The sequence below is a fragment of the Lonchura striata genome, chromosome 1 (assembly GCF_046129695.1).
Source record: "Lonchura striata isolate bLonStr1 chromosome 1, bLonStr1.mat, whole genome shotgun sequence".
NCBI classification, from domain to species: Eukaryota; Metazoa; Chordata; class Aves; order Passeriformes; family Estrildidae; genus Lonchura; species Lonchura striata.
The window spans coordinates 153,158,009-153,183,503 of record NC_134603.1 but is presented as its reverse complement, the minus strand read 5'-3'; the positions used below and the strand labels follow the sequence as shown (position 1 = coordinate 153,183,503).

Here is a 25,495-nt window from a genome sequence, read left to right as displayed (position 1 = left end):
CAAACTCCACACCCACAATCCCAGTTCTGTCATTCCATTTTGGAAGCTTCTCCATGGCCTCAGGTCAATGCAGTGTTCTCCTGGGGGTCAGTGCCTGGCAGCACAGAAAGTCTGAAATTCTCAGTGTCCAGGGCTCCAACAAGGCACCTAAAAACTCTGAACAAACCTCAGACTACGGCTGGTTCCATGTGTGGTAAACTGGTGTTTTTACAACATCCTATTAAAATCAACTTTTGATGGAGTACGTTTGATGGTGGTGCTTTAGGTGATGCTCATTAATTATATCTGTAATAGTTTAGATATGTAAAAGCCATCGTTGCTTGTTGTGGTCATCAGTCTTTTGGGCTGTGATCTGTAACTGGGGTTTTTTGTTTTGTACTTTGAGGTCTCCTCACTGCCTGGCTTGAATCCTGCACCCAGCCCCCCGTTTCTTGTTCTTACGCTGTTCTTTCCTAGCCTTAGCTCACAGGAATTTTGGAAAGGTGCTGTTTGCAATCACAGCACCACGAGGGTCTGGGTCTGAGGCTTCTGCTTCTGGAAGTGAAGCCAGCACTGTACAAAACCTCCAGATGCCACTCCAGTAGAAAGACTTTAACGCCTAAGACTCAAAATGTTCTTTTGTGGATATTAATCCATCACTACACCTGCTAAAATCTTGGAGGGGTCAAAGTCCAGAGTCAGGAATTGTTAACATCTCTTCAGGCTGTGGCTCTCTGCATGGCCTGTGTGCACCTGAGTTGACCCTGCCACATGAACCTATCCTGAGAGAATGCACGGTTTTATTCAGATTTTATTAATGTAGAATTCTCCTAAATCTAGTGCTAGAAAACTGTAGCTCAGAACCTCAAGATACAAAATAAGGGGGTTTTGTCCATATGAGGAAGGCTTTATCTCACTGAACTTGAACCATCTCTGAGTGATGACTCCTCAAAGCCTTCTCAACTCCACTTCTGGCCAGCAGAGAAAGGTGAAGGGACCAAATCACCCTCTGAACATGTCCATCTTTAGCAATTATCCCAGAGGTTTCCACATCTGAACTGTTTCTGTGACTAAAAGCAGGTGAGGAAAGCCTTTTATCTCATCTTGAAGATGGATGGGCTCTTTGGATGGGCTTGGACAGGCACCACTGCAGTGCAAGCAAAAGAAGAAGCTTACAGAATTATTTAGGTGTATTTTGTGAACAGATAAATAGAATGTAGCACTATGGACCTTTGTATCACATTTTGTTACTTTTAAAAAGCCTTTTCCCCCCCTTTTTTTTTTTAATTCCTCTCCTCCTATCTTGTCTAGGGATAAGGTCTGACCCACCTCTGGAATTTCATTCCTTCAGGGGTGGCAAATGCATTCCTGAAAGAAGATCTGCAGGTGTTCCAGAAGGTCTTTGCCATTTGGCTTTGCTCTGGGAATGGGAGGTGACAGAGCAGTGGAACATGGAACACAGGCTGGGTTTCCCTATTTCACTGTTTTAAAATAAAATTCATGGGGTAAAAAAGAGAACAAACAGAGCTTAAAAGAACAGCACTTACTCCATCCCTTGAGGCACTGGTCCAAAATGAGCATTTCCAGTGGAACTGTTAAGTAATTGCTTATTTTTCTTAGAGGGGAGGCTTGAGGATTTGGATGCACATTTGTGCAGAGCTTTTATGTTGCACTGCAGATTTTTTCATGTTCACATTAAATTGAAAGTAGGTCTAAACTGTCGAGCTAGCATATTCTCAAAAATATTATGTAGCTTCTCTATAGCCCATTTATGATGTGCACAGGAGGCTTTTATTGCCATAAAACATAATTCACTGCTCTTCAGATGAAATCAATATTTCAATCTACCTTTTAAAAAACTGAAGTTACCTTTTAATTTGTCTATCAAAGAAACCAGCTCTAGTATCACCATATTACCTTTCCCATGTTTGATACACAAGTCAGTAGCTCATTATTACTTGGCAGAGGAAGTCTAAAGCTGAATTAATGTGAAAAGTGTTAAAATTTCAGACACTTTTTTGTGCACTTTGGATTCTTTGAAGTCCAAAGCAGTTCATCTGCCCATTCAAGCATCTTTATTTTTCTCTTGTTTGTAGAGGTTTTGTTGGGTTTTTTTGTTTGTTTGGGGTTTTTTTTGTTTGTTTTGTGGGTTTTTTTTGTTGTTGTTGTTTTTTTTGTATTCTACACCACAGTGGTTCGTGGCAAGTTTGGGATTTAAGGTTTTATGGTTTGGTACCAAGGAGAATAGCAATTAAGCGTCCTCACTTGACTACCCAGTGGTTAAATATTGCTCACTCAATTTGCTCTTGGGGAGCTCGTTTTGTAGTTGAAAAGGAAACGGCACTTAGGATAAATCTGCCTCAGTGTAAGAGATGTAATGGATGAGTTTTCAGTAGCTTTTCTTGTCATAAGAAAACATCTGAGAAAATCTGTTACCAAAGTCAGTAAATGTCTAAATGGCAGAGTCTCAGCTAAGTGGAAGTGAATGATGAGCACTAAACATTTCTCTGAGGTGAACGAGCACTTCCAGACATATTTTACCTGATCTAATTGCTCTCTTTGTTGAAGGAGATGGTAAATCTTTTTTAAGAGACCTTTTTTCCCATCTAGTTTCTAAACCTCTTCCTGCATTGTCACTGTAAACAACCAATCCTAGTGCCCATCTTGCATGGCAAGAAACCAGCAGGTATTGAAGGAGCAAGGAAATCCAGCTCTGAATGACAGGAGCTTTCTGCAGCATCCTCCCTTCTAGCCCTTCATGCAGTTACCTGCATTAAACTAAATCTTGGAAGTGCTGAAGCATCACCAACTCTTTTATCCTCTGTGGAACACCTGGAACATCTCCTCCACCTCCAGTTCTTGGCTTATGTCCTTGCTGGATGCAGCATTTCTTTAGGGATGGTGTTGGCATAAGACTGCCCTGCTTCCCTCTTTTATTGTTTAATTTCAGTCCAGATCAAATTTATTATGGTGTTTCCAAATCCCTGGAGTCAGTGTTTATGTCAGGACAATGTCCCAGGAGGGTGGTCCATAAATCTGTGGCATGGTTAAACCAGCAAATTTGGGGGTTGAAAACTTCACTTCTGGATTTGAAGAGAAGATCTTCATATCAGCTTTAGAAAAAAGGGAAGAAGTGAAGTATGGGGAAAGAATGTTGAGGAAAACGCTGAGCTGAGCTGAAGCATTGGCAGGTGTTATTTTAGTGCTCTGAGAGGGGTCTAGAATATTTGGGGTGGGGAGAAGGCTGTTCTGTCCCTTCTTGTACTGTGAGGAGATTTATATGACAAACCTAAGATTAATGCCCTTCATGTAAAGTGTGCAAGGTGTTCAGTGCCAGTGTGAGATGATTTATTCTTTCCTTTCACATCCTTATCATCATGGAACTGCATGGAGAATGAATCCCCGTTTCCTGCAGTTCCCAGAGCTGTTTGAGTGGTACTGACAGCTCTGAGATCACAGATATGTGATTTTAAAAGATGTGTGTGATGATGTTGGAGCTGCCACACCAGGTTTGCCAGGCTGCAGGGAACCCAAAACCACATGGGATGGTTCAGAGATGGCCCACTCATCATTCCTGCTCGAAATAAGCTCAGGATCTTAAGATTCGTCAGGGAGTTTAGCCAAGAAGTGAAGCTGGTGAAATGCTTTTCTTAGACTGTCACAGCATGTGCTGACAGCATTTTATGTGCTGTAAAATTAGAAGAGGTTTTAAAATTTCCTTTCTCCCTCCCATGCCATTTCAAACCCCCAAAGAGACAATAATTACCAGGTGATAAGAAAGCACCTTCCCACATAACAGCAGGTTTCCCAAATGAGAGATGCATCGTGTTAATCAGGTGGTGGCAGGGGAGCAGCCTCTTCACCTCTTTTGCAGAAGATTATTCAAAGTCTTTCTGGCCAGCAAGTGATCACTCAGCTCCTTGTGGAGGATCATTTGTGTCTTAGGAAGCTGAGCTGAAGCAGAGAACCCAGGAGCAGTGCAGACAGACCCATTTCAGCCTCACAGAACCAAAGTCATATCTCCGATCTGCCTTTTCTGGTTGATAAGGTGCTATGGGCCTGAAAATAACCCTTACAGAACAAGATGGTCCTTCACAGTTCCCTCTCAAAATTAATTTTGTACTTCTTCACATCCTTTTTGATATCACTTGCAAACCAAATTTCCTGGTGTCTGTATAGCACTAGCAAACATTATATGAAATATTATTTCTCTCAAGTTTCTGATCTCACTTAAAGCTTCAATAAATGCTCTCCTGGAGGGAAGGACTGGCACATGATTCATATTCCATGCTGTATTTTTGGAAAGTGTAAAAAGGCAGCAATGGAAGCAGCAATATAAAGTATGGAAAGGGGAGCCTGGGGGGGTTAAGCATTTGGTGAACTTTAAAATCCAAGTATCATCATCAGCCTAGCAATTACTTATCTACAAACTCAGCCATCTCTGCTGCCCTTCTTACCAGATAAATCATCTCTGGACACTGAGTTCCCCATAGCAGTGCTGTGCTGGGTGATTAATTCCATAGATTTTTTTTGCACTATTTTCAAGGATGGGAAGACAAAAACTGAGAGGGAGGCAAAACTGGAGCTCATAAGCCCAGTGTTCCTTATTGTAATTTATTTCATGCAAATTTCCTGTTCCTCATTGTGGCTGTATAAGAAGAGTTGAGGTAGGTGTTGCTTTTCTCCTGGCAAGAGCTGTTTTTAGACCTTATTCTTCACCCAGTGGGAAAAGGAATTTATGTGGAGGGACAGCCCATAGAAAATGTAACAATATTAGTGTCTGTCAAAGGTTTTTGAGACTTGGAATTATTGTATTTCCCTGTGTCTGCAGGGACTTTACTTTCTCATCTCAAACAAACCTAATCTGTGATGGCCTAAAGAAGCTATTTATAACCCCCACATCTGCAATCTCCACAGTCAAAATTCAGCCCCTTGATGTTGCTGAATATTTTGCTCATCCTGTAAAATTATATGGTTGGGGAAGGGGTTGTATTCAGAAACCTTAGGTTCACTTCACAGAAACTGGGAGATCTTGCCCGTTCCCATCCCCTTTTTAAAGTTACATTATTAGAAGGGGAAATGTGGTTCAGCAAAATGGGCTCAGATCTGCCAAGAAGCATCTGGAAATTTTTATGTTCCTATATTAGGCTTCGCTATGAAAGCTGGCAGGGGCTGCTCTGGCAAATGGTCACTGGTCTGATGTTTGCAGGGCTTTTTTGTCTTGCAGAAAGTCTGTTTTTTGCCTGCCTTCTCCTGATGAATATTTAGGCTTGGGGAAGGCACAGAGCTTCCTGGCAACCACACACACGAGCTGACAGCAGAGCATGTTGTGTTTTTGTCCAGACATCCCAAGATGTGCAAGTGTGACAGGACCTGTCTGAATCATCCTCTAGGGCTGGGATTTTTAAAAGGCAAGGATTCTTACGAAATGTTGGATGTATGATCTGATTTGAAATGGGAAAAAAAAAAAAAAAAAAAAAAAAAAAACCAAAACCAACTCAAAACCAACTCAAAACCAGCTAACAAAGAAAATCCCTGTAGGGCCAAGCAACTGTTTTGGTTCCTGTGGTGTAGGCAAACCCCCAGTGCTGACTCAGGGATAATAACCAGGTTTTGCAGATCCTCCTGGCCTTTTAGCCCAACTCATTCCCTGTGTTGTGTGTGATATTTTCTCTCACCTCTTATTTTCTGTCTCTCCTGTGTGCTGCTTTCCTCTCACAGCCTCTGCTGCTGGACCAGAGGTTTCATGTGAATTCCTTGTCAAAATGTGTTTGAATCTTACCAGGCAAATACCACATGAATGGGTGCATTTTGGAACCTGCTCTCATCCCTCCTTTTCTCAGCTACCTTTCTCATTATTTTTGCAGAGTTCTAAGAGCAGGTCAGGATTATTCCCAGTGAACACTGACTCTCTGCTCCATCACGAGCCATTCCTACAGCTGCTGTACTTTACTTTTGTGACTGCAACTCATAAATTCCAGGCAGTGAAAGCTCTGTGAGAATATTGCTTCCCACATTCCCACTTTGCTCAGGCAAGAACTAAAGGGAGGCACACACTCTTTTCTTTCAAGATGTTGTGCAAATTTTCTTCTCGAGTCATCTGTCCTAAAGTTCAGCCTCCAGCCCCCCTCTTCTCCCTGTCCCTCCTGTGTTAATCAGATCTTAATGCTTCTCACTTCCACAGAGCTTTACTACAGGTAATAAAGTACAGTTACTCCTCTCACTATCACTGCCATCTCCCTGTGCATTCAGTAATTATGTCAGGTGACTAATTGGATTTTGAATTTCATCTAAGAAACAGCTACCATAAAGATGAAACATCATTAGCAGCCTGTGCCCTGCCAGCCTTCCAGAAGGGGGTTATGGAGGGAGTTTCACGGCTCTGTGCTCTCCTGGTCTGTCCAACTCAGCAACAAATGGTGCTGCAGCCCTGGGTGATGCCTTTCCTCCTCCTGGTGCTCTGCAGGAATTCACTGCCACTACAGCAAAGGCAGAATTAATGGAATTAATTACTCTTGGACTAGCCAGTGGGAAGAACACTTTCTTAGACCACACCTCTCTCCCAGGTGTGTTTTTTAGGTAGCTGTGTAGGTGGAAGTTCCCTCTCCATACAGGTGGAAGTGTTCTGGGCTGGGGAATCTTTCATAGTAATTTGCGTATGATCTGTGCAAACACACGTTGGATGATAGCCTGTTCCTTAAATCAAAAATTGCATTACCCAGAGTCAAACAAGGGAAATCTTTAAAATAAACAGAAAGTGATGGTTCCACATCAAATGGCAAGCCAGTGTTTTATTTACCCCAAGCACCTAAATTTAGGAGGGAAGATGCTTCTCTTTGCTGTAGGTGATTAAATCCCTCCTGTTGTCAATGTGGGGTCAATGGAAGAACGACCCTGCTCCATAAAGTAAATGGCCATGGATCAGCTGAATCTGTCTCAGCTCTGCTGGCTGCAATCTTGGGATCAATTAATTATCTTAAATTTGGGAATTTAGTATAGTTTAATGACCTGGATTGAGTAGATACCATGAGCATGGCAGGTGACCTCAAATAGTGCTGGATGTCTCTGCAGCAGCAAGGACATTGGAACCTTCACTGACACCTCAGCATCTGCATCAGGACATCAGAGTCTAAAATTCTTAATATTGAACTTCTTTGTATAGAGCAATATAAGACCAGGACAAGTAAGAAGAAAGACTCTCCTGGGTGTTCTTGTAGTTTCCAGCAAGCCAAGTGTCAGTGACTTGCTGAAGTACAAGTGATGTCTGTGCATCTTCTTTGTGTGGGACACCTGGCCCTTCAGAAGAGATTAATTTGAGCGACTGGGTGTGGAAATAAACCCAGCATGAATGCCAGAATTTCATTTTGCAACAAAGTTTTGGGGAGTCATACAATTTCTGGTTTCTGTTCAGCTAGAAGTGAACAGGTTTGGGTTGGGAGTTTGGTTTGACTTTTATATTTTGTTGAGCTTTTTCTCTCTGTTTATTTTTTTTTTCTTGCGCTGAAAACCTGGTAAAGGGAAAAAATGATAACCTGAGAAATAACCTGTGCTTTGTAATCTCCTTCTTTTTTCTTCTGAAAGATACATGGAGGTGTGAGCTGGAAGCCTTTGGGTTCTGTGTGTGCTCACACCTGGGGTTGTGCTGTTTCAGAACTTTTCCTGCAGACTGCACAAAGCCTTGGGAGGCTGCAGGCAGGATTAACCAAGCATTTGTCAAGTGCTGCTGAGCCTCTTCACTGGGTTTTCCCTTCCTGTCTTCCCTCAGCTGTTTCTGTAACATCCCAGCCCTGACATTTCAGAGCAGGAGTTTCCTCAATCACAAGCCATGAAATAATTTCTTAAGGAAGTTAATGTTATGCGGGGATAATAATTATGTGATTGAATAATAATTCTTTTATCATTCAGTTATTAATAGGAAGGTTATCACAGGAGATACAAGCAATTTGGGATGAGGAAGGCAGCTTCCAGGATGATTCCCAAATCATCCTTCTGAGGAGAGATTGTATTGGGAAAGGGAAAGTTTGGGATTTGCCTGTCAGGGCCCACACCTCATCCCTGAAACAATTCAAAATGAAGTTGTGAAGAAACAGAGTATTTGCTATAAAAAAGTTGTATTTTATGGAACACTTTTTGCTAACCCTGGAGGCACAAGGAGTGAAAAATATTGCAAGAAATTGTGTTTCCTGAGGTGAACCACGTGGAGATCAGCAAGTCAAATAGAAGGTGGGGGATTTTTTGTGAGAAGTTTTACATTAGCAGGTATTTCACTGAACAAGGTTGAAAAGAGACACTTTTCTGCCAGTTCTGCACAATTTAATCTATGGGATCTTTCTAATGCCACTGCTTGCTGCCAGGAGCCCCAGCCTGGGCCAAGGAGAGTTCAAGGCCAGGCTGGACAGGGCTTGGAGCAACTTGGGGTAATGGAAGGTGTCCCTGCCCATGGCAGGGGGTGGAACTGGATCATTTTAGAGTTTTTTCCAACCCAGAATATTCTGTGATCCTCTGTACAAACAGAACCAAGTACCTCAGGTACCCTCAATCTTTGTGTGTCCAACAGAGGGTGCCTTGAGCTAGGACCAAGTGAAATGTTTTTCTAATCTCTGAAGGAGCCTGGAGCACTTCTAAACTTCTGAAAGGTTCTGTTCCTGCCTTTGCTTTTGACCTGTTCTATGACCTGGGTCAATCACTTGAGCTCTTCAGCAGATGGGAAATCAATGCAGCAAGTGAGCATAATTGGGCTGCTGGAGGTTCTTGCAAACCCTTTTAGGATGTCTTGGCAAAGGAAAACAATAGAAAACTCATCAACATTTCTAATGTGCTTGAAAGCCTGAGGACACATCAAGCTGAGCCAGACAGAGCTGAGTTTAGAAATATTTTTCTAGAGGAATATTTCTTGCCTAAATTACGATTTATCTGCCTTCCAAGACTCTCCTATAAGTGCATTATACTTCTGTACAAATTCAAAAAAACCCCAGCTGTGACATCCAGAGAAAGCCTCTTGGCTTTCAAGTTGATGTTGGCTGATGTACAAAGCAATGAGCTTCAGTTGGATAACTGTTCTTGCCTCTCCTTATTTTTGTCAGAATATCTCTCATTCACAAATAAAATATGTGAAGAGAGATTGTTTTTATTTTTTTTTTCAGTCTCCTGGATGTCACAATTATATGCTACTGTCACTTACAATTTCTAGAAATAGTAAGCAATTGTCCTGATGCTTTGTGAATCCTACCTGGCTCGAGCTTGTCACTGCAACAATCAGAAAAAAATAAAGCACCAAAGAGGGAGGGTGGCACATGAATAAATAATTTATAGCCCCATGATTCAGCCCCTATTTTTAGAAGCTTGCTGTTTTTATGAGACTTTGAAAAGGGGCTAAGAATAGTCTATACATGAAGTGATATGTGCCTTATGCAACACAGGTTTTTTTTCTGTCTCATTTGATCAGGCTCCTATGAAATCTGGGCAGCCAATCTGAGGAATTTGTATCATGCAGTTCCTGTTGGATTTGCTGGGGATCATGGTGGATAAGTACCCAAGAGAATTTTGTTTTGCTTAATACCAAGCAAAATGTCTTATTTTGAACATTAAATGAATAAAAATTGTTAGGAGGAGACACTGGGAGAATCTTGAAGTGGTCCAGTGATTAGAACTCCCTGAAAAAAAAGGATTCTTGAAACTGGGTCTGAATTCCTCATGAAATCCAGCATTGGAAGACACCAGAGCTGAGCTCCATGCTGTGAGCAACTCCTGGGCTACAACATCTAGCACTGAAATATTTTCGGTTGTTTTACTCCTGTGTTCTTTGAATGTGTCTGAAATTTTTCTTCAGGGGGTAAAACCTGGGTCCAATTTACACTTATCAAACCTGTCAAGTGACTTTTGCTGTCCCAAAAGTGTGCATTTCAAAATCCTTTTATTCAGCTCAGAAGATGGCATCCAGCTTTAATCATGGTATTGAAACAAAGCAGGATTTCTCCACTGCCTCTTCTGATTTTACAGACCAGCATATCACTGAAAGTATTATAATTTATATCTAAAATAAAACCTCACTTACTTGGGCTTCCTTTCCATGGGAAAATCTGGCATCAACACCTTCATGTTGGGGGCACCATGGGCTGCTGGGCTGTGCCCTGAAGCAAGAGGAGGAAGGGATTGATGAGATGTGGACAAGACTGGCTGCAAGTTGATATTCTGAAATTACAAGGTTGAACTCCACCTGTGGCAAATATGCAGAACTAACCTACCCTGAAAAGGCTGGCAAATTGCTCAGCTAGGTCAGAGGCAAAACCAGTTCAACAGTTGTCTTAAAAAGCAAAGAAAAAATGTAGGTAGAGGATATCAATGAAAAAAAATCACAGTGGAGAGATTTACCAGACTGTCTGTAACAGTTTTACAGAATAATTACTGAAAATTCTTGGAGCTTTCACATTTTAATCTGGACTGAACAAGTCCTGTGGGTAGGGAGGTGGATGACATGACCCACTGTGCTCTTGCAAAAGTGCTCATTGCATCTGTGTGTGCCACAGTCACCCCTAACCCCAGTTCCCAAAAACCTGTGTGTTTTAGGGAGCCTGTTCAGTGGGGATTCTGGTTTTCTGGTGGATGGACCCTTCACTTCAGCTCAGCTGACAGCTAACATGGATCAGCAAGCTGCCAAGGCAGCCACATACCCTCAGCTCAGGGCTTAGCAGGCTGTCTTATTTATTTATTTGTGTTTCTATTTATTCCCTCTCACTCCAGTAGCTGATGAACTTGGCTCAAGATTCCATGGCCACTCTGTAGAATGCAGGAGATGAAAGGCATAAATAGCCAGAGAAGTCAGATTTCCATTTTAATGATAACTGGAAATGTAAACCTTGTCAAAAAGTCATCCACATGAAACATGGCGAGACAAATAAAATCTCTTTCAAAACCAGCTCAGTTCCAGTTGTCAGGGACAAGATCCATTATGGCAGTGCCTGCATGCAGTGTCTGGAATTGTCTTTCACTCACTAATGACTGGGAGGAAGTGATGAACTTCCTACTGGGAATGGCATTCACCCAGTGCTCCTGTCTCCTGTTTGTGTCGTGCTTTTAATGGACTTATTCTGTCTAAACACCAGGCCAATCCATATATATTGAGTTACCACTACCTGAAAGACTTTGTGCTCTTCAACAGAGTCAATAAAAAAAGAAAAATACAAAAAGTACCACTCATCAAACACTTCCCTTTCCATACCCCATTCGGAAATGCACCATCATCTGCAGTTAGAAATGAAATTAAGGGCAAGGCATGCAACATCATCTGCAGCTAGAAATGAATTTAAGGGCTAAGTTTTACCTCATAAACTGATGTAGAGCATTGTACCTGAGGTGTGTTTTAAAGCTGTTCCAGAGGATAAATTTATGCAGTTAATCACAGAACCACAGGATGGCTGAGATCCACCTGCAGCTCCCCAGGAGCATGTCTTTAAAAGTTTTTAAGTATCTTCAAAAAGAGAGACTCCACAACCTCCCGGGGCAGCCTGTTCCAGTGTTCTGTCACCCTCACAGCAAAAATACATCAGTGCATTCTAAGGAGCAGACAAATGACAGTTGGGATGACAAATATTGTATATTGTTGCTCCATTTTCTGTTTAGACACACACTGAGGGCGCTTCAGAAGAGTCTCTGGCAGTGTTGTTGATAAAATGTAATAAATCGAGGTGGAATTCATTTTATGTGAGTTTAGATGTCTAAAAGACACATTTCTGTTTGGGATAATGGTCCTTGAGCTGATTTGTGAAAAACTGCTCTCATCCCATGCAAGTTTTCCCAGAATTAATCTGGTAATAGTGGAGCTGAGTTGCAGGGATGCTGAGGAGAGTTATGGGAAAACTGGAAACAGAGTTTGGATGTCTCCCCCTTTACCAAAGACCAGAGTGAGAGGAGTCCTTCAAATGAATAAAAAAAAGTCTCTGAGTTTCTCTCATGTTCTTCCATGTCAGATGAAAGTCACTTTCCATTATTATTGATGTAGGGCTCAAATCTGGGTTGATCATCTTCTTTTTACTGAGACAACAAACATGCCAGAGTTTCTTAGAAGTCCTGTTTGCCCTGTAAACAGAGTTGTGATTATCACAGTCTGTTCTTTTTTTTGATAAATGCAATGTTTCTATTTGGGTTTCTAATATAAGACTTTATTAATGTGATAAGAGTTTTCCTTTTTTTGATTTTTTTATAGTATGTATTGTGAATCTGTCAAAATCCTGGTGGTGATATATCTGTAATCATAAGGTACTAGATCATAATTGTAGAAAGTGTTCTTTAGTAGTTGTTTGAAGTATGGAGAGTTTACGTTACTCTCTTTTATTGTTTAAGTTTTTAATTATGTCTGTGTCAGTGGTATTTATTGGGGGGAATTTGTATTTTGTCTGTTATAAAATAACAGACAATAAAATATTATAAAACTCACAACTTATAAAGCTATAATATAAACAAGAAATAATAAACATCTAAATCTAAACACAATATATCATCTCAAACACTTCAATCCCAACCTTGACAGAAACAACAAAAAAAACAACAATGCAACACTAATTGTCTTCTGCATTCAAAGAGCTTTTGCTCTCCACCTTGAATTTCTCACTTGCTCTTAAATGGTTCTACTGCCCTAGGAATAAAGCTCAGGCTCTCTATAGCATGGGGTGTGGGTATAAATGCATAAAAAGAGACATTCCTGTGGGTGCTAGATTGTTTATCTGGATATATTCTGTGAAGGACTATAAAATAACAGACTGAGCTGGACTTGCCCAAGAGCTGGAGTCAGGGAGAAGTGGCTATCCCAGTTGCATTCCTGCCAAGGCTTTGCTGTAGCCATGCTCAGATTTTTTTTTGTGATGTGGAATGAGGCATTTCAGGCGTGGAGACCCTTTTCCATCACCTCAGAGTCCAGGAGAGCTGTGAATGTTGCTGCTGCTGCTGTTGGTGCCTGGGCTCTGCCTGCTGCCCTTGGCTTTCTGGTGGAAGGAGCAGCACCCCTGAGTCAGCCCCTGGGGCAAACAGGACGATGCATTTGCAGCCTGGAGGGGCTGAAATCCATTCTGTGGCAGCTGGAAACCCTGAGCTCTCCTGGATATTCCTTTCTGTTCAGGCACTTCCCTTTTACCTCCCTGCCTGTCTCCTGGAGTGATGCTTAAGCAGAAGAAACCAAGAGCCACAAATCTACAGGAAAAGGAAATCAACATTTTTTAAGTAGGAGAAGAGACCATAGACTGAGGCCCAGGAGTGAATATTGGATGATGTGTCAAGAGCTCTGTGCATGAAAGCTGAGTGCTGCCTGTGCCATCCTGACTCATCTACTGCTCGTTATTCATTTGCATGAACATTAAATCTCCTTGTCCAGTTGTCTTTTACAATAACAATATTTTATTGTGTCATACTATAACAATATATTGTTATGTTATGCAATAATAATATATTATTATATAATAAACAAGTGCAAGTGCACACAGAGCACATTGTAATCACCAAATCTCTATTTCCTGTATTCCTTCTTGAGAATAAAATCAGGAAGGAAGGGGAAATTATAAGAGAAAGTATGCTGAGTTCTTCAGTGTGTCATTTGTCTAGGAAAATGAGATTTTACACAATTGGTTTTCTACTAGGAAAAAAATAGTGCTAATAGCTACATTTTTTTATTATTAGTTCTTGTTAAAAGATCATGTAAGCATTCTTTTCTTCTTGGGTATTCATTGTTTGTTTCTACAGTGGAGTTCTCCATTATGATTCTTCCTTTTTTCTTCCTTTTTTTTTTTTTTTTTTTGTGACAATAATTAAGAAAAACTGAACTTAATCCAGTGTCTTTATGCACACAGTGCATGAAAAAGAGCTGCTTCCTCCAGATGCCTGCAGTGAGGATCTTACCTCACCCAATAAATGAGATTTTTCTCCTTTAAAGCAGTGGCTAAAGGAGCTGCATTTGTCATTAAAAAAAAAGAGAGGGAGGGAGAAAAAGAGAGAGAAGGAAAGGAAAGGAAAGGAAAGGAAAGGAAAGGAAAGGAAAGGAAAGGAAAGGAAAGGAAAGGAAAGGAAAGGAAAGGAAAGGAAAGGAAAGGAAAGGAAAGGAAAGGAAAGGAAAGGAAAGGAAAGGAAAGGAAAGGAAAGGAAAGGAAAGGAAAGGAAAGGAAAGGAAAGGAAAGGAAAGGAAAGGAAAGGAAAGGAAAGGGAAGGGAAGGGAAGGGAAGGGAAGGGAAGGGAAGGGAAGGGAAGGGAAGGGAAGGGAAGGGAAGGGAAGGGAAGGGAAGGGAAGGGAAGGGAAGGGAAGGGAAGGGAAGGGAAGGGAAGGGAAAGGAAAGGAAAGGAAAGGAAAGGAAAGGAAAGGAAAGGAAAGGAAAGGAAAGGAAAGGAAAGGAAAGGAAAGGAAAGGAAAGGAAAGGAAAGGAAAGGAAAGAAGAAAGGAAAGGAAATCCTTTACTGTGGAGTATAAATTAGCAATGACAACTGGAGTTTGGAATGAGAGCTTCCCAGAAATCAGATCTGCTTGCTGCTGGTGTTGAGAAGTGTCTGGTATTGGAGGAGATGCTGGAAAAGAGAAATTCAGATTTTGATTTTCCCTCCTCCTGTTCATACCCTCACCATGTGGGAGATCTGTGACAGCTCAGAGAGCTGCACTGGTGTGGGTTGTACATCCCACAGGGTGGATTGTGTCTGTGCTCTCCACAGCTGAGCTGGAGGGATACAAACAGGGAAAATGAAGTCAGAATGAGTAAAACAAGGGTTTAAATGAATAAAAGAAGCGTTTAATATGAGCAGTACCCCAGAAGTGGGACCCAACATCTGACTAAGCATCAGCTCATCTGGAGAGTCAGGAGTTTGCCACAGAGGCTCAAAATCAGCAATAATTCTGCACAGGGAGCTCCAGCACTGGCCAAAGGAGGGGACAAATGCAAGGGCTTTTAGGGATGTAAATCAGATCCTACCACCTAAACCCCACTCTGACTGTTTTGTTTTGTTTGGCCTCATCACTCCAAAAAGAAACAGTGGAAAAGTGCAGCTAGACACCAGCAATATGAAATTCAGTGATCTGTGTGGATAAGGTGTTGTCTGGAGCATCTGCAGGGACTGTTATTTGTTGGCTTCCCTTCTCAGTAAGAAGCCAACCTTTTCAAAAGTCTTTTTATCTTTTTCAAAAGCACATTATCAAAAGACTCTTGACCTTTTTCAAAGGCTGGTGTCAGCAGAACATTTAGGACCATTTGATTTTCCTGCAATAAATGACCATGGCAAAGGCTCAAAAAGAAATTGGGTAAAGGGCAGCAACAACATCATGAAGAGACCATCAGGAAGTTGCCTGTATTGGTCCTTTGGGGATCTTTCTGGATTTCCTGTTTTATTTTAATTCTCCTGTTTCTAAGAAACAGTTCAAAATAAGAATGGAAAAAACCAAGAACCTCTTGCTTGGGATTGGATGTGCCTTTGAGGAGTGGAGGAAGGCTTGTACAGGAAAACTGCAGTTTTCACTAGGAATTCCTTGGGATGAAGAGAGTGCTTGCCAGAAATTGAACTCCCCTCTTAGTTCCCAGAGCCCTGCAGGGTGGTGTTGAATTTGGACATAATATCTCTGCTTCAGTAGTTTGTGATTTTCACTTATGATCTGTGAGAACTGGCACCTTGGGAAAACACCAGGAATGGTTTCAGTTGCAGTGTTCTCATACCTTTTCTGTCTTCTGAATTCATATTCTGTAAGAAAAAACTATTAATAAATCCCTTTAAATACTCATTGTCTGTAGATGTGTTTGTTATTTATTTCTCCTCTTCTGAGTGGGTTGCTCCAGTCATCACAGAGGTGGGATAAGTTGATTTGCCTTGTAAATAATCTGTCCTGTCAGTCTTTTCTTGAACCTGTGAAATGTCTATGCTCTTTCAAGTCCAGCACAGAGTGTTCATCTCTCTTTTATTTTGGTCTGTACCAGGAAATGCCTACAGAGAATGCCTGGGCAATGGGACATGGGCTTCCAAGATAAACTACTCTCAGTGCGAGCCTATTCTGGATGACAAGGTCTGTATTTTCCCCTTCATTCTTCTCAATGACATTTCTCAGCATAAATGAATGCAAAACTAAACTTAAGGTTAACGTGCTAATTTGGGACCTCTGGGAGAGATTCCATTTGTGCCTCTGCAACAAAACCTCCCTGTGAATGGAGGCAAATCACTTCTCCTCTCTCCATATCCCCTGCTCACATGTTTTTTTAAAAAGGATGCTTTATCTCGCTCTGTCCCTGATGATATGTGTTTATGCAGATTTTTCCTAGCTTTGTTCAGAGCCTACAGCTGCTACAGTAAATGTTAGCAATAATAACAATAAGACCTAAAGCCTCTTTGGCACTAAAAAATAAGTTCAACCAGCTGATTCCACCCTATATCTGCCCATTCTGAGATCTCATCAACAGCTGACCTTTGTAGATCTCAATGTCATTTCTCCTTAGGCAAATATGTAAAGGGGCAGCAACAGAAAAAATACATTAAAAGTAGACTCAGGACCCAGCTGTCTTAAAGAAATTGAACCAGTCTTGCATGATATAAGAGTTATCAGATTTAAATTAGCATATGAGATTAAGTTCCTTCAGAAGGGCTGTGAGGAATTATGCAAAGCCCTTTTCTTTTCAGATGTCTCAGAGACATCATAGACATTCACCCTCACACAGTTTAAGGCTTCAAGCCCTTCATACTCTTCCTCTTCTCCTGTGTTGAGTGCTGTGGTGGGACACAACCCCACAAAGGTGTTGTGTTGCTTCTGTCTCTGTGTCTGGAGTGGCTTTTCTCTCCAGGGTGGAGCCCAGCAGCTCAGACTGGTTTGCTCTGGGCTTCATTCAACTCATTCTGTCCTTGTAGTTGTGCCGTGCCAGGGACAGAGAGGAGGAAGAGGAGATCCCACATTTGGTACTCAGGGACTCTCTGTGGTGGTCCCAAAGAGCCAGGATGTGCTTTGGCTGTGGTGCAGCATCCATCCTGCAAGATCCACGTGCTTGGTCAGTCTGGGTTTTCTCCAGTGAATCACAAAACAAGTAACAACACACCAGCTGCTGAGGAGGACCTGTTCTTACCCCCTGGCTAGTTTAATCCCTCCTCCTTTTCCTAGAGGCTTCTAGGAATTGAGAAAAGTTGTGCCAGTACCTTTCTGCCACCCAGAGGGACATTCAAGGTGTTCTAGCACGGTGGAGGGGCTCCCAAGGCAATCTAGGCCAACCTAAGCTGGGAGCACCCCAGTGCAGCCCCTCCTTACCACTCATTCCCATTTAAAATGAAAAGCTAACTTGCTGCTGGGTCATTTTTTTGGATGAATCAGGTCCCTAAACCATCTCAGTGCATCGTTGCAGGAGTGCTGTGGGGCTGGGAGGGACAGAGTGACCATGTCCTACAAGTGAGCAAGAGAGGGGCTGTGGAGCCAGGGCTGATGTGGAGAATGGGGAGCAGAGCTGGGCCAAGACTCGATATCTGTGGTGTGGTTTGGGTGGTACAGAAACCTCAGCTGGGAGCAGTGAGCTGCAGCCACTCCTTTACGTGTTTGCACAGCTCCCAGCAGTGGCTGGCTGTGCACAAGCAAATACAGAGGGGTTTTATTTGAAGAGGCTGGAGAAGTGTTTTGAGCAGAGGACAGGATTGTTCCCTTTATTCTGTTTTTGCTTTTAAAAACTTTGCAGTTATGGTGATAGCTTAAAACTCCTTAAATAGCTGTTTCTTAAACAGATGAAAGTGCAGATGTTCCCTCACTCTTGCTTACAGAGGCTTAAAAACTCATTTATTGCATCTTTAAAGATTTGTGACAAGCTTTGCAAATACTAATATTTGTGAATATTTTTGAAATCTCTCATAATGCTCAGTGTTACAGATGAATACTTTGTGATCTCAAAAAAAAAAAAATAGAAAAAAGGAACAATCCCCACAGATTTGCTCCATTTTGATTAAAGGTGAGATTCAGGCACACAAGTGGGTCTATTGTTATTTACTGAGTTTAGCAGATGCTAAACATCAGCTTGGGTGTTATGCCCTGTGACTTGTGTTTATTTTTAATCCAGATAAACCAACACTGCTTTTAAGCTTGACCACTCACAGGCAGAGTGCTAAAGAATCACATGGTTTTAATTTGGTCATTGATAACAGGGGATAGGAACAGGACTTTTCAACATCAATGGCAGAGTTTTGGTAATGTAGCAATAGAAATTTTAGGGTTTTTTCAGCTGTGGGTCAGTCTTAGGGGCCATCAGCTCAGTTCCACCCATTCCCTGGGATATATTAATGCATCATTGCTCTGCTTGTGGTTAAGACCTGTGGCAGTGGCTGATAAAACTCTGCTCTGGGATTGATTTGCTGCTAGATTCCCACTCTGAGATCTAGTTCCTTAAATGTAGTTGTGTAGTGTCGTTTAAAATGTCTCGGTGTCTCCAGACTGTCCTTTGGAATACCTGTGTCCTTCTTGTCCAGAGAAGGGAACAGAGCTGGAGAAGGTTCTGGAGCACCAGGAAGGGCTGAGGGAGCTGGGAAGGGGCTCAGCCTGGAGAAAAGGAGGCTCAGGGTGGAACTTGTGGCTCTGCACAGCTCCTGACAGGAGGGGACACCTGTAGGGTCGGGCTCTGCTCCCAGGGGACAGGGACAGGACCAAAGAAAATGGCCTCAGGTTGTGTCAGGGGAGGTTTAGGCTGGGTATTAGTGAAAATTTCTTCTCTGAAAGGATTTTCAGGCATTTCCCAGGACAGTGGTGGAGTCGCCATCCCTGAAAGTGTTCAGAAAACTTGTGGATGTGGCACCTGGGGACAAAATTTAGTGGTGAACAGGGTGCTGCTGAGGGAATGGTTGGAGTCAATGATCTTAGAGGTCTTTTCCAACCTTAAAAATTCTGATTCAGCCATGGAGGTCCCACCAGGAGCAGCTGGAAGTCACAAATGTCCCCAGTGCACCTCAGGGGACACAGGGTGCATGTGTGTCCAGCTGCTGCTAACCCTTGCCTTGGGTGGGTACCCGAGTGTTGGTGTCCTCATGTCAGGCTCAATCTCAGCCTCTGAACAACCAGTTGGCTCCTCCTTCAGACACAGGAGCAAGACACAGACATAATTTTGATCCAGCTGGCTGTTTGGTGGCACAATGTGGGACAAATGGAAAGGTTCTCCTCAGCCTACAAGCTCCTGTGTTGAACGGGCCTTCACCGCGTCCGACACAAATCTCTGCTCTTCTTAGAAGAAAAGTCAGCGCCTCAGGCAGCAAAAGATACATCTTAGCCTCCAAAAAGAGCTGTAAATCAGGAACTTTGCTGTTGTGGTCTCTGGCAGCTGTACATGGATTTGCTTCTGCTGATGTTTTGAGGTGGCTTCAAGCTGAGTAGCTGAGTTAGCACCACGCTGGGCTCAGACTAATGGATCCTGCATAGGAGCCCGGTCACATCAGCCACAGCAGCTCCCAGCTGGCTCAGGACGGGAAAGCAGTGAGCTCAGAGTCATCTGGCATCACAAAGACACTTCCCAGTTGCTTCTGAAAGTCTTTGGAGAGGTGTCCTTGAGCTGTGCTGGTGCTGAGATCATCCTGGCACCAGGAGGAAACTGGAAGTGACTGACTGGCAATGGCGTGTGGAGCCTCCCAGGGAGACATGAGCTGTAAACACTGGCAGGACCTGTCAGTAAGTTCTGTTAGAGGAAACAAGATCCTTGTCAGATGCTCTGAGAGTGCTGTTATTAGGTGGTTATTGATTCAAACCACTCACTGGATGGTTTAGGGCAAGTTTAGCAGTCACGTTCCCGCTGAAGCAAGGGGAAAAGTGCCCTGGGCAGAATGAGTCTGTCATTAGCCTGCCTGTGGGGAGCCCACCTCACCTTAGATGTGCAAAGCCAGAGCAGGTAAAGACATTGTGGTTCATTCCTCAGTTTAGAAACTCTGGAGACACTCCTGCCCCACCTGGTGTGACATGATTGTCATGTCTAATGTCATGGAATGGGATTGCAGTGGTGTGACCTGCTGTGGCCAGGGGGTAAAACCATCTCTGGATTCCCCATCCTTGGATTCCACATCCCTGGATTCCCCATCCCTGCATTCCCCATCCTTGGAAGTGTTCCAGGTCAGGGGCTCTGAACAACCTGGTCTAGTAGTTGTCACTCCTTACCATGGCAGGAATCATCATTAAGGTCCCTTCTGCCCCAAAACTTTCCAGGATTCTGTGATCTCCTTCTCCAACTCATTTCAAATCTAGCAACCCTCCTCCTAAGCCTGAACAGCATTTAAATCTTTATTTTAATGAAGTGAATCTTCCTGAAAGCAGAAGGATATTGGGTAACAGGAGAAGGTTGTTGACATTTTAGATGTATTGGTGTCCAAGAGGGTGAGCCAGAAAAGAGCTGTGCAAGAGCTGAGCTTTGTGGAACAAACACATGATTTTCTGGGCACGTGCTTTTCAGCCCTGAAGATGTTGCCTCCCATTCCAGCAGAGATGCAGACTGCATGTAGGCTGGTGGAAAGTGATCTTGCCACCCTGTCAGTTTAGTTTTCCCTAAGCACCCAGGCAGTTCTTGTTTCTGTGATGTTTGAATTTGCCTTCAGGAAACCTTGTTAGCATCAGAAGCAGAAAATATGAAAGTTGTGCCTGTTTTTTCCTTCAGCATCGGTGTATCAAGCAGGAGCTTCATAATTTTATTTTTCCAGTTAATCTCATGTTTTGAACCACACCTGCTTAAAACTTGAGTGGAGTTCAATTAGTGGTCAGGAGCCAGAGGAGGGTTGGACTTAAAGAGCAGGAGCCTCGTGCTAGAAAAACACAAGGTTTGCCAACTTCCAGGAGAATTCTAGCCCTAAATGAGCAAGTCTGAAAACAGTTTTTAGTCAGAGGGGTTGGGTTTTGATAGTGTTGTGAGAAGCAGAGTTGGATTCAATGATCCTTTTGGATCCCTTGAGATGTTCTGTGATCCTCTGGCTCTGTCAATTAAGCAGGAGAGTCAATGAGCCCTGCAGCTCGCCAGGGCATTACTGAATAAAACAGCATTGCACAGGTAGGCACACCAGGTCAAGTGAGTTTTCATTCCCTTCAGGTGTCCCCTCAGCTGAAGGATAAATAAAACACAGTGTGGAATTTGCATTCCACAGCTTCGTTTTGTTGCTTCTTTTTTTCTTTTCACCTCCAGGCGATTCAGAAAATGGGCCCGTGGATGGGGAAATTTATTTTAGGGGATTTTATAATAGACTTAAAAATACTCTGCGTGGTTGAGTTGTGTCCAGAAACAGCACATTACTCTGTGAGCTGAAGATGTAGGCAGGTTTCATCACAAAAATGATTCCATGAATGCTCCCTGGCTCTCTGGCAACATGCTGGAAGATGCTTATCTTCACAGAACAATGGAACAGATGAACCACAGCTGCTGGTTGTAGTTTCAGCCAAACATTCATTCACTGACAAATTCTTTTCACTGGAGTAAAATGTTAATGGAAATTGTTAGGGAAAAAAATGAAAAAAAAAAAAAAAGAATTTTGACAAAAAATGTTTTAAAATGATGCCATTTGTAGAATTTTACTTCCATATTTTTATCACAAGGGAGGAAATGTAGGTGGTTGGTTTCTACGAGCCTTGTTCTTCTGAAGGAAAGCAACATTCCAATGTGGGGAAAGATTTGCTTAACTTGAAAATAAATAAATGTCAAAACTCATAATAAATACATTTTTCAGGAGCATTTAGTCTTCCAGTAGTAAACCTCTTTGTAGCCATCTTCAGTATTTATCTGAATAGTGTCTACTTCTTCCTAGCCATGCAAAGAGAGGAGATGCTTCTTTCTCCAAAGCCAAAAGCAGCCTACCAATAAAGATATTTCTGCAAGGCCAAATTTGGATCACAAAACCCCTAAATTCACTGATTTAGATTGGGAGCACTTCTGTACTTATTTTTTTTTGTTTACAGGATCAAGAACTTGCCAACAATCTCCCCCACATGCTAGGAAGTAGGCACTAATACAGAAAATTTCACCACATATTTGGGTTGCTGCTAAAAACAACAGGATCTCTGGTTTGTCAGGCTCTCCCAGAACTGAAGGGACACCACTGGGTTCCAGCTCTTTTAGTCTGCTTTGGTTTGAAGGATAAAGATTGTAGCCCGCAGGGAATGTCCCTCTGAGGAAAATCTGCCTGTATGAGAAGGGCTTGTTATTTATCCTTACTGACATTTTTGTGTGAAAACCAAGCCATTTGAGTAGGAAAATGGCATAACCTGGCTCATTAAGACTGTGCTGTTTCCCAAGAAAATAATGTTTTATAATTTTTGAAATTCTGAGATGTGTCTTGGTAGGTTTGTCGCCTAAAATGACAAAGGTTTAAAATAAAGAAATCTGAGGAAATGGGGAAAGAAAAAGGGGGGAGGGCGGGGAGAAGAAGGGACAAAATAACTTTTTTTGCAAATATTTGTAAGAAACTGTGACAAACTCCAAATTGAAATGACACCAAGCCTGTACTTGTGTGCCTGGGCAATACTTTGCCTTACACAGAGGCATCAGCCCTGCTACTATCATGTCAATATAAAGCTGAGAAAAATAATGATTGTTTTCTGAAGTGATCAACTGTTCCTGAATGCCCGTGCTTGGAGACTGCTGCTGATTTAATGCTGTTATCTCTTTACCTCCAGAGGAAGTATGCGCTCCATTACAAGATTGCTCTCATCATAAACTACCTGGGCCACTGTATTTCAGTAGGGGCCCTTATAGTTGCCTTTATGCTTTTCTTGTGCTTGAGGTGAGTAATGTGTTTGCATGTTTCTAATGTTGGGTGACACTTTCTGGGTTGCTCCAGCCCTCTCCTGACTCTGTCCAGGTGGTGGATGGTCCTAAAAAGTGGTCATGGCTTTTATGTTCCTGAGCACATCCCATGGCTTTGCTCACTAATGAGCTCCTCCTGAGCTGAAGCCTGTTTGGGTCATGGAAAGAACTGAACATGATTTATTGATGCAGCAAAAAAAAAAAATCAGTGAGCACAGTGTTCTTCATTAAGGGCGAGCAAGATCTGAGTGTGTCAAGTTACAAGTTTTGAGGGCAAATTTTGTTTTCTCACAAGGCAGAACATGATAATGTCTTGCATTCCCTGACAGCTAAAACCCAGATCTAAACCAAAGGAGGCAGAACGAAATCTTTCCATTTTGCTTTGGGTTAATTTTGTTTTTTTCTTTCATTAAAGGGCTTAGAAGTTTTGTTAAGTAAAAAGAGGAACATCATTAGTGGAGCTTAATCCCCAGCAGTGCTCATGAAGTGATGAATACAAATCAAGGAGGCTGCATAGAAACCCTTCCCTGATCTGGTTCAGGGTGCAGAGGGGAGTTTGGCAAATGGAGATGTCAGTGAAAGCAGAGTTAGGGCTACAGGGAAGAGAAAAAACAGGAGGAAAGCCAAATTAGTGGAAAACAAGTAGATATGGATCAGTCATCCTATGTGTATTCACAGCCTGAATCACAGGAATTTATTTTCATAGGAGTGGCCTGGGGGGTTAATTTCATATTATTTTTTAGATTTCATACCTGGCATTTCTGGCATCATAATTTGTGCTGTGTTGTCCAGGAGAGTTCTACCTGAACTTAAAACCAGCTCCACTGAGTACTGTTCAATGATAACCCTTAAGAAAATACTTGTCCTAATAGCAGAGGAAAAGCTGTGGGTGGAGGACATCCTCCCCCTGCCCAGGAGTACAACAGGATGATTGACAGTGACCTCAGTGCCAGAATTCCTGTTTTTCCTGGAGCAGAGCATCAGTAAAGTCTTAGCTAAGTCTTCTGAGCATTCTTAACAAGGCCTTCTCTAATAACAATAGGAATCTTCTTGCACTCCAGCATCTATGGACAGAATAATCTATGCTAATGGAAACAAAAAAAAACACCTTAAAATATTAAACGGGAGTTTTTATGATGCATCAGTTTAAACTTTCATTTCAAGTCCTCTACAGTGCATATAAAGCTAATTCCCACAGTGCTTGGAGTCCTGAATTAATTTGCAGTGAATAAAGAATGCAAATTATTTATTGCAGTAACTATATTCCCTGCTTTTATGCTCAGCCTTTTATAAATGCTTCAGTAAATAACAAAAAAACAATTAGGTAGGATGATATAAATGTATCCAGCTTCAAACACGAAGGCAGCCCACCTGAATTCTTCTAAATTGGTCTTCTGTTATTTAAACTTTAAGGTTTAAATTTTGCAGTCAGCTTCAACATCAGAAACAACAACTGAGTAGTGGCAATTAAGAATTTCCCTGTACATGCTGTGAATTAAGATAGTCCATCTCTTCAAATTCACATTGTGTCATGCAAAACGTGTCCAGTGTGCAGCCAGAGTTAACCAGCATGGGATTCCTCAGGATCTGTCAATATACATCTGTTTTCCAAAGATCTAGAGATGTTCCAGTAAAAGCAACCCAAATCCATGTTTCATTACAGGTTGTCCCTACCCAAATTTTGGGTTATGGACATCTTCATCACATTTATGTCTATAAAGTGCCCCAAGAACAAATCTGGTTTGATAATCAATTTTTATTATTTGGTGGTTTGTTTTTTTTATGCTGTTTTATTTTGGATGGAAGAAGGTATGATGGAATTGGGTGAAAGGTGAGAATTTAGGTAATTCCTGGCCAAAAAAATACAATCTGATAACTCCTCATCTTGACCTAAAGTAGAAATCTGCCAGTTCCTCATTCCTGCCCCACTCCATCCATCTACCTCACTCCACGAGTCCCTGCTGAGAGTGAAAATAGAAGAGACCTCCACAAAGATTCAGGTTTTACATCTGCTCCCAATTTTTGTGCTTCTCCCCTGGGACCTGCTCAATTTTCCTTTGCTCTGCCAGTGCAGGTGGATCCCAAAGGCAGCCCAGTCTCAAGGGGGAGACTGGAGCACACCTGCTCTGCTGGAACAGATCTGCTGGCAAGGCTTTGGGACCTCTCCCTCTGAGGGTTTAGGAGCAGGGGAAATATTTGGCTGGCATGGAAAAGGGTGTTACTGTGATATTCAGCTGGTCAGGAGGGTGTTCTGCTTTTGGAAATAAGCTTCACCATCACTGGTGCTGCCCCAGCCCAGTGGGGCTTAGTCCTCACTTGTGCTGAACTGGGAAGGTGGAAGGAACTGGATCTCTACCCTATTTTTCCAAGTTATCCTGTCACCTTGCACCCAGCTTCATTCTTCCTTGATTCCTTAAGCAACTTCATCCTTCATTCACAACCCACCCTCCATTTAGCAGAAAAGTCCTGCTGCCCTAAACACTGAGTAGTCACACACTTCTTTTAAGGGTCAGGAATCTCAGATGGAGCAGCCAGTGATGAAATCTTCTGCAGGTGATGAAATCATCTGCCATTTGTGGGGTCCATGAGACCCCCACACAGCTGGGAGGGGATGAGAGCTCAGCCCCCTTTTCTTGGGAAGATCCATTTTAGCCTTGTTTTCTCCAGTTCTGCTGCATCTGACCTGTGCAATGACAGCCAAGCCAGTAAATATTTCATTTAGCACCTAAATAATAAAAAGTGAAGGAGAGGGCCTTGATTGTTGCTGGCACAGTGGCTGAATG

General features: G+C 42.4%; 1 protein-coding gene across 3 annotated transcripts in view; it reads left to right on the top strand.

Annotated features, from left to right (window-relative positions):
- Positions 1–25,495, top strand: part of CRHR2 (corticotropin releasing hormone receptor 2) — a 152,121-nt gene that overhangs the window by 64,387 nt on the left and 62,239 nt on the right. For all 3 annotated transcript variants that reach the window (XM_077789598.1, XM_077789593.1, XM_021547687.3), the window contains 2 exons: positions 15,912–15,997; positions 22,583–22,689. In XM_077789598.1, coding sequence (XP_077645724.1) covers positions 15,912–15,997; positions 22,583–22,689 — 193 coding nt within the window. The remainder of the gene's footprint in view (positions 1–15,911; positions 15,998–22,582; positions 22,690–25,495) is intronic.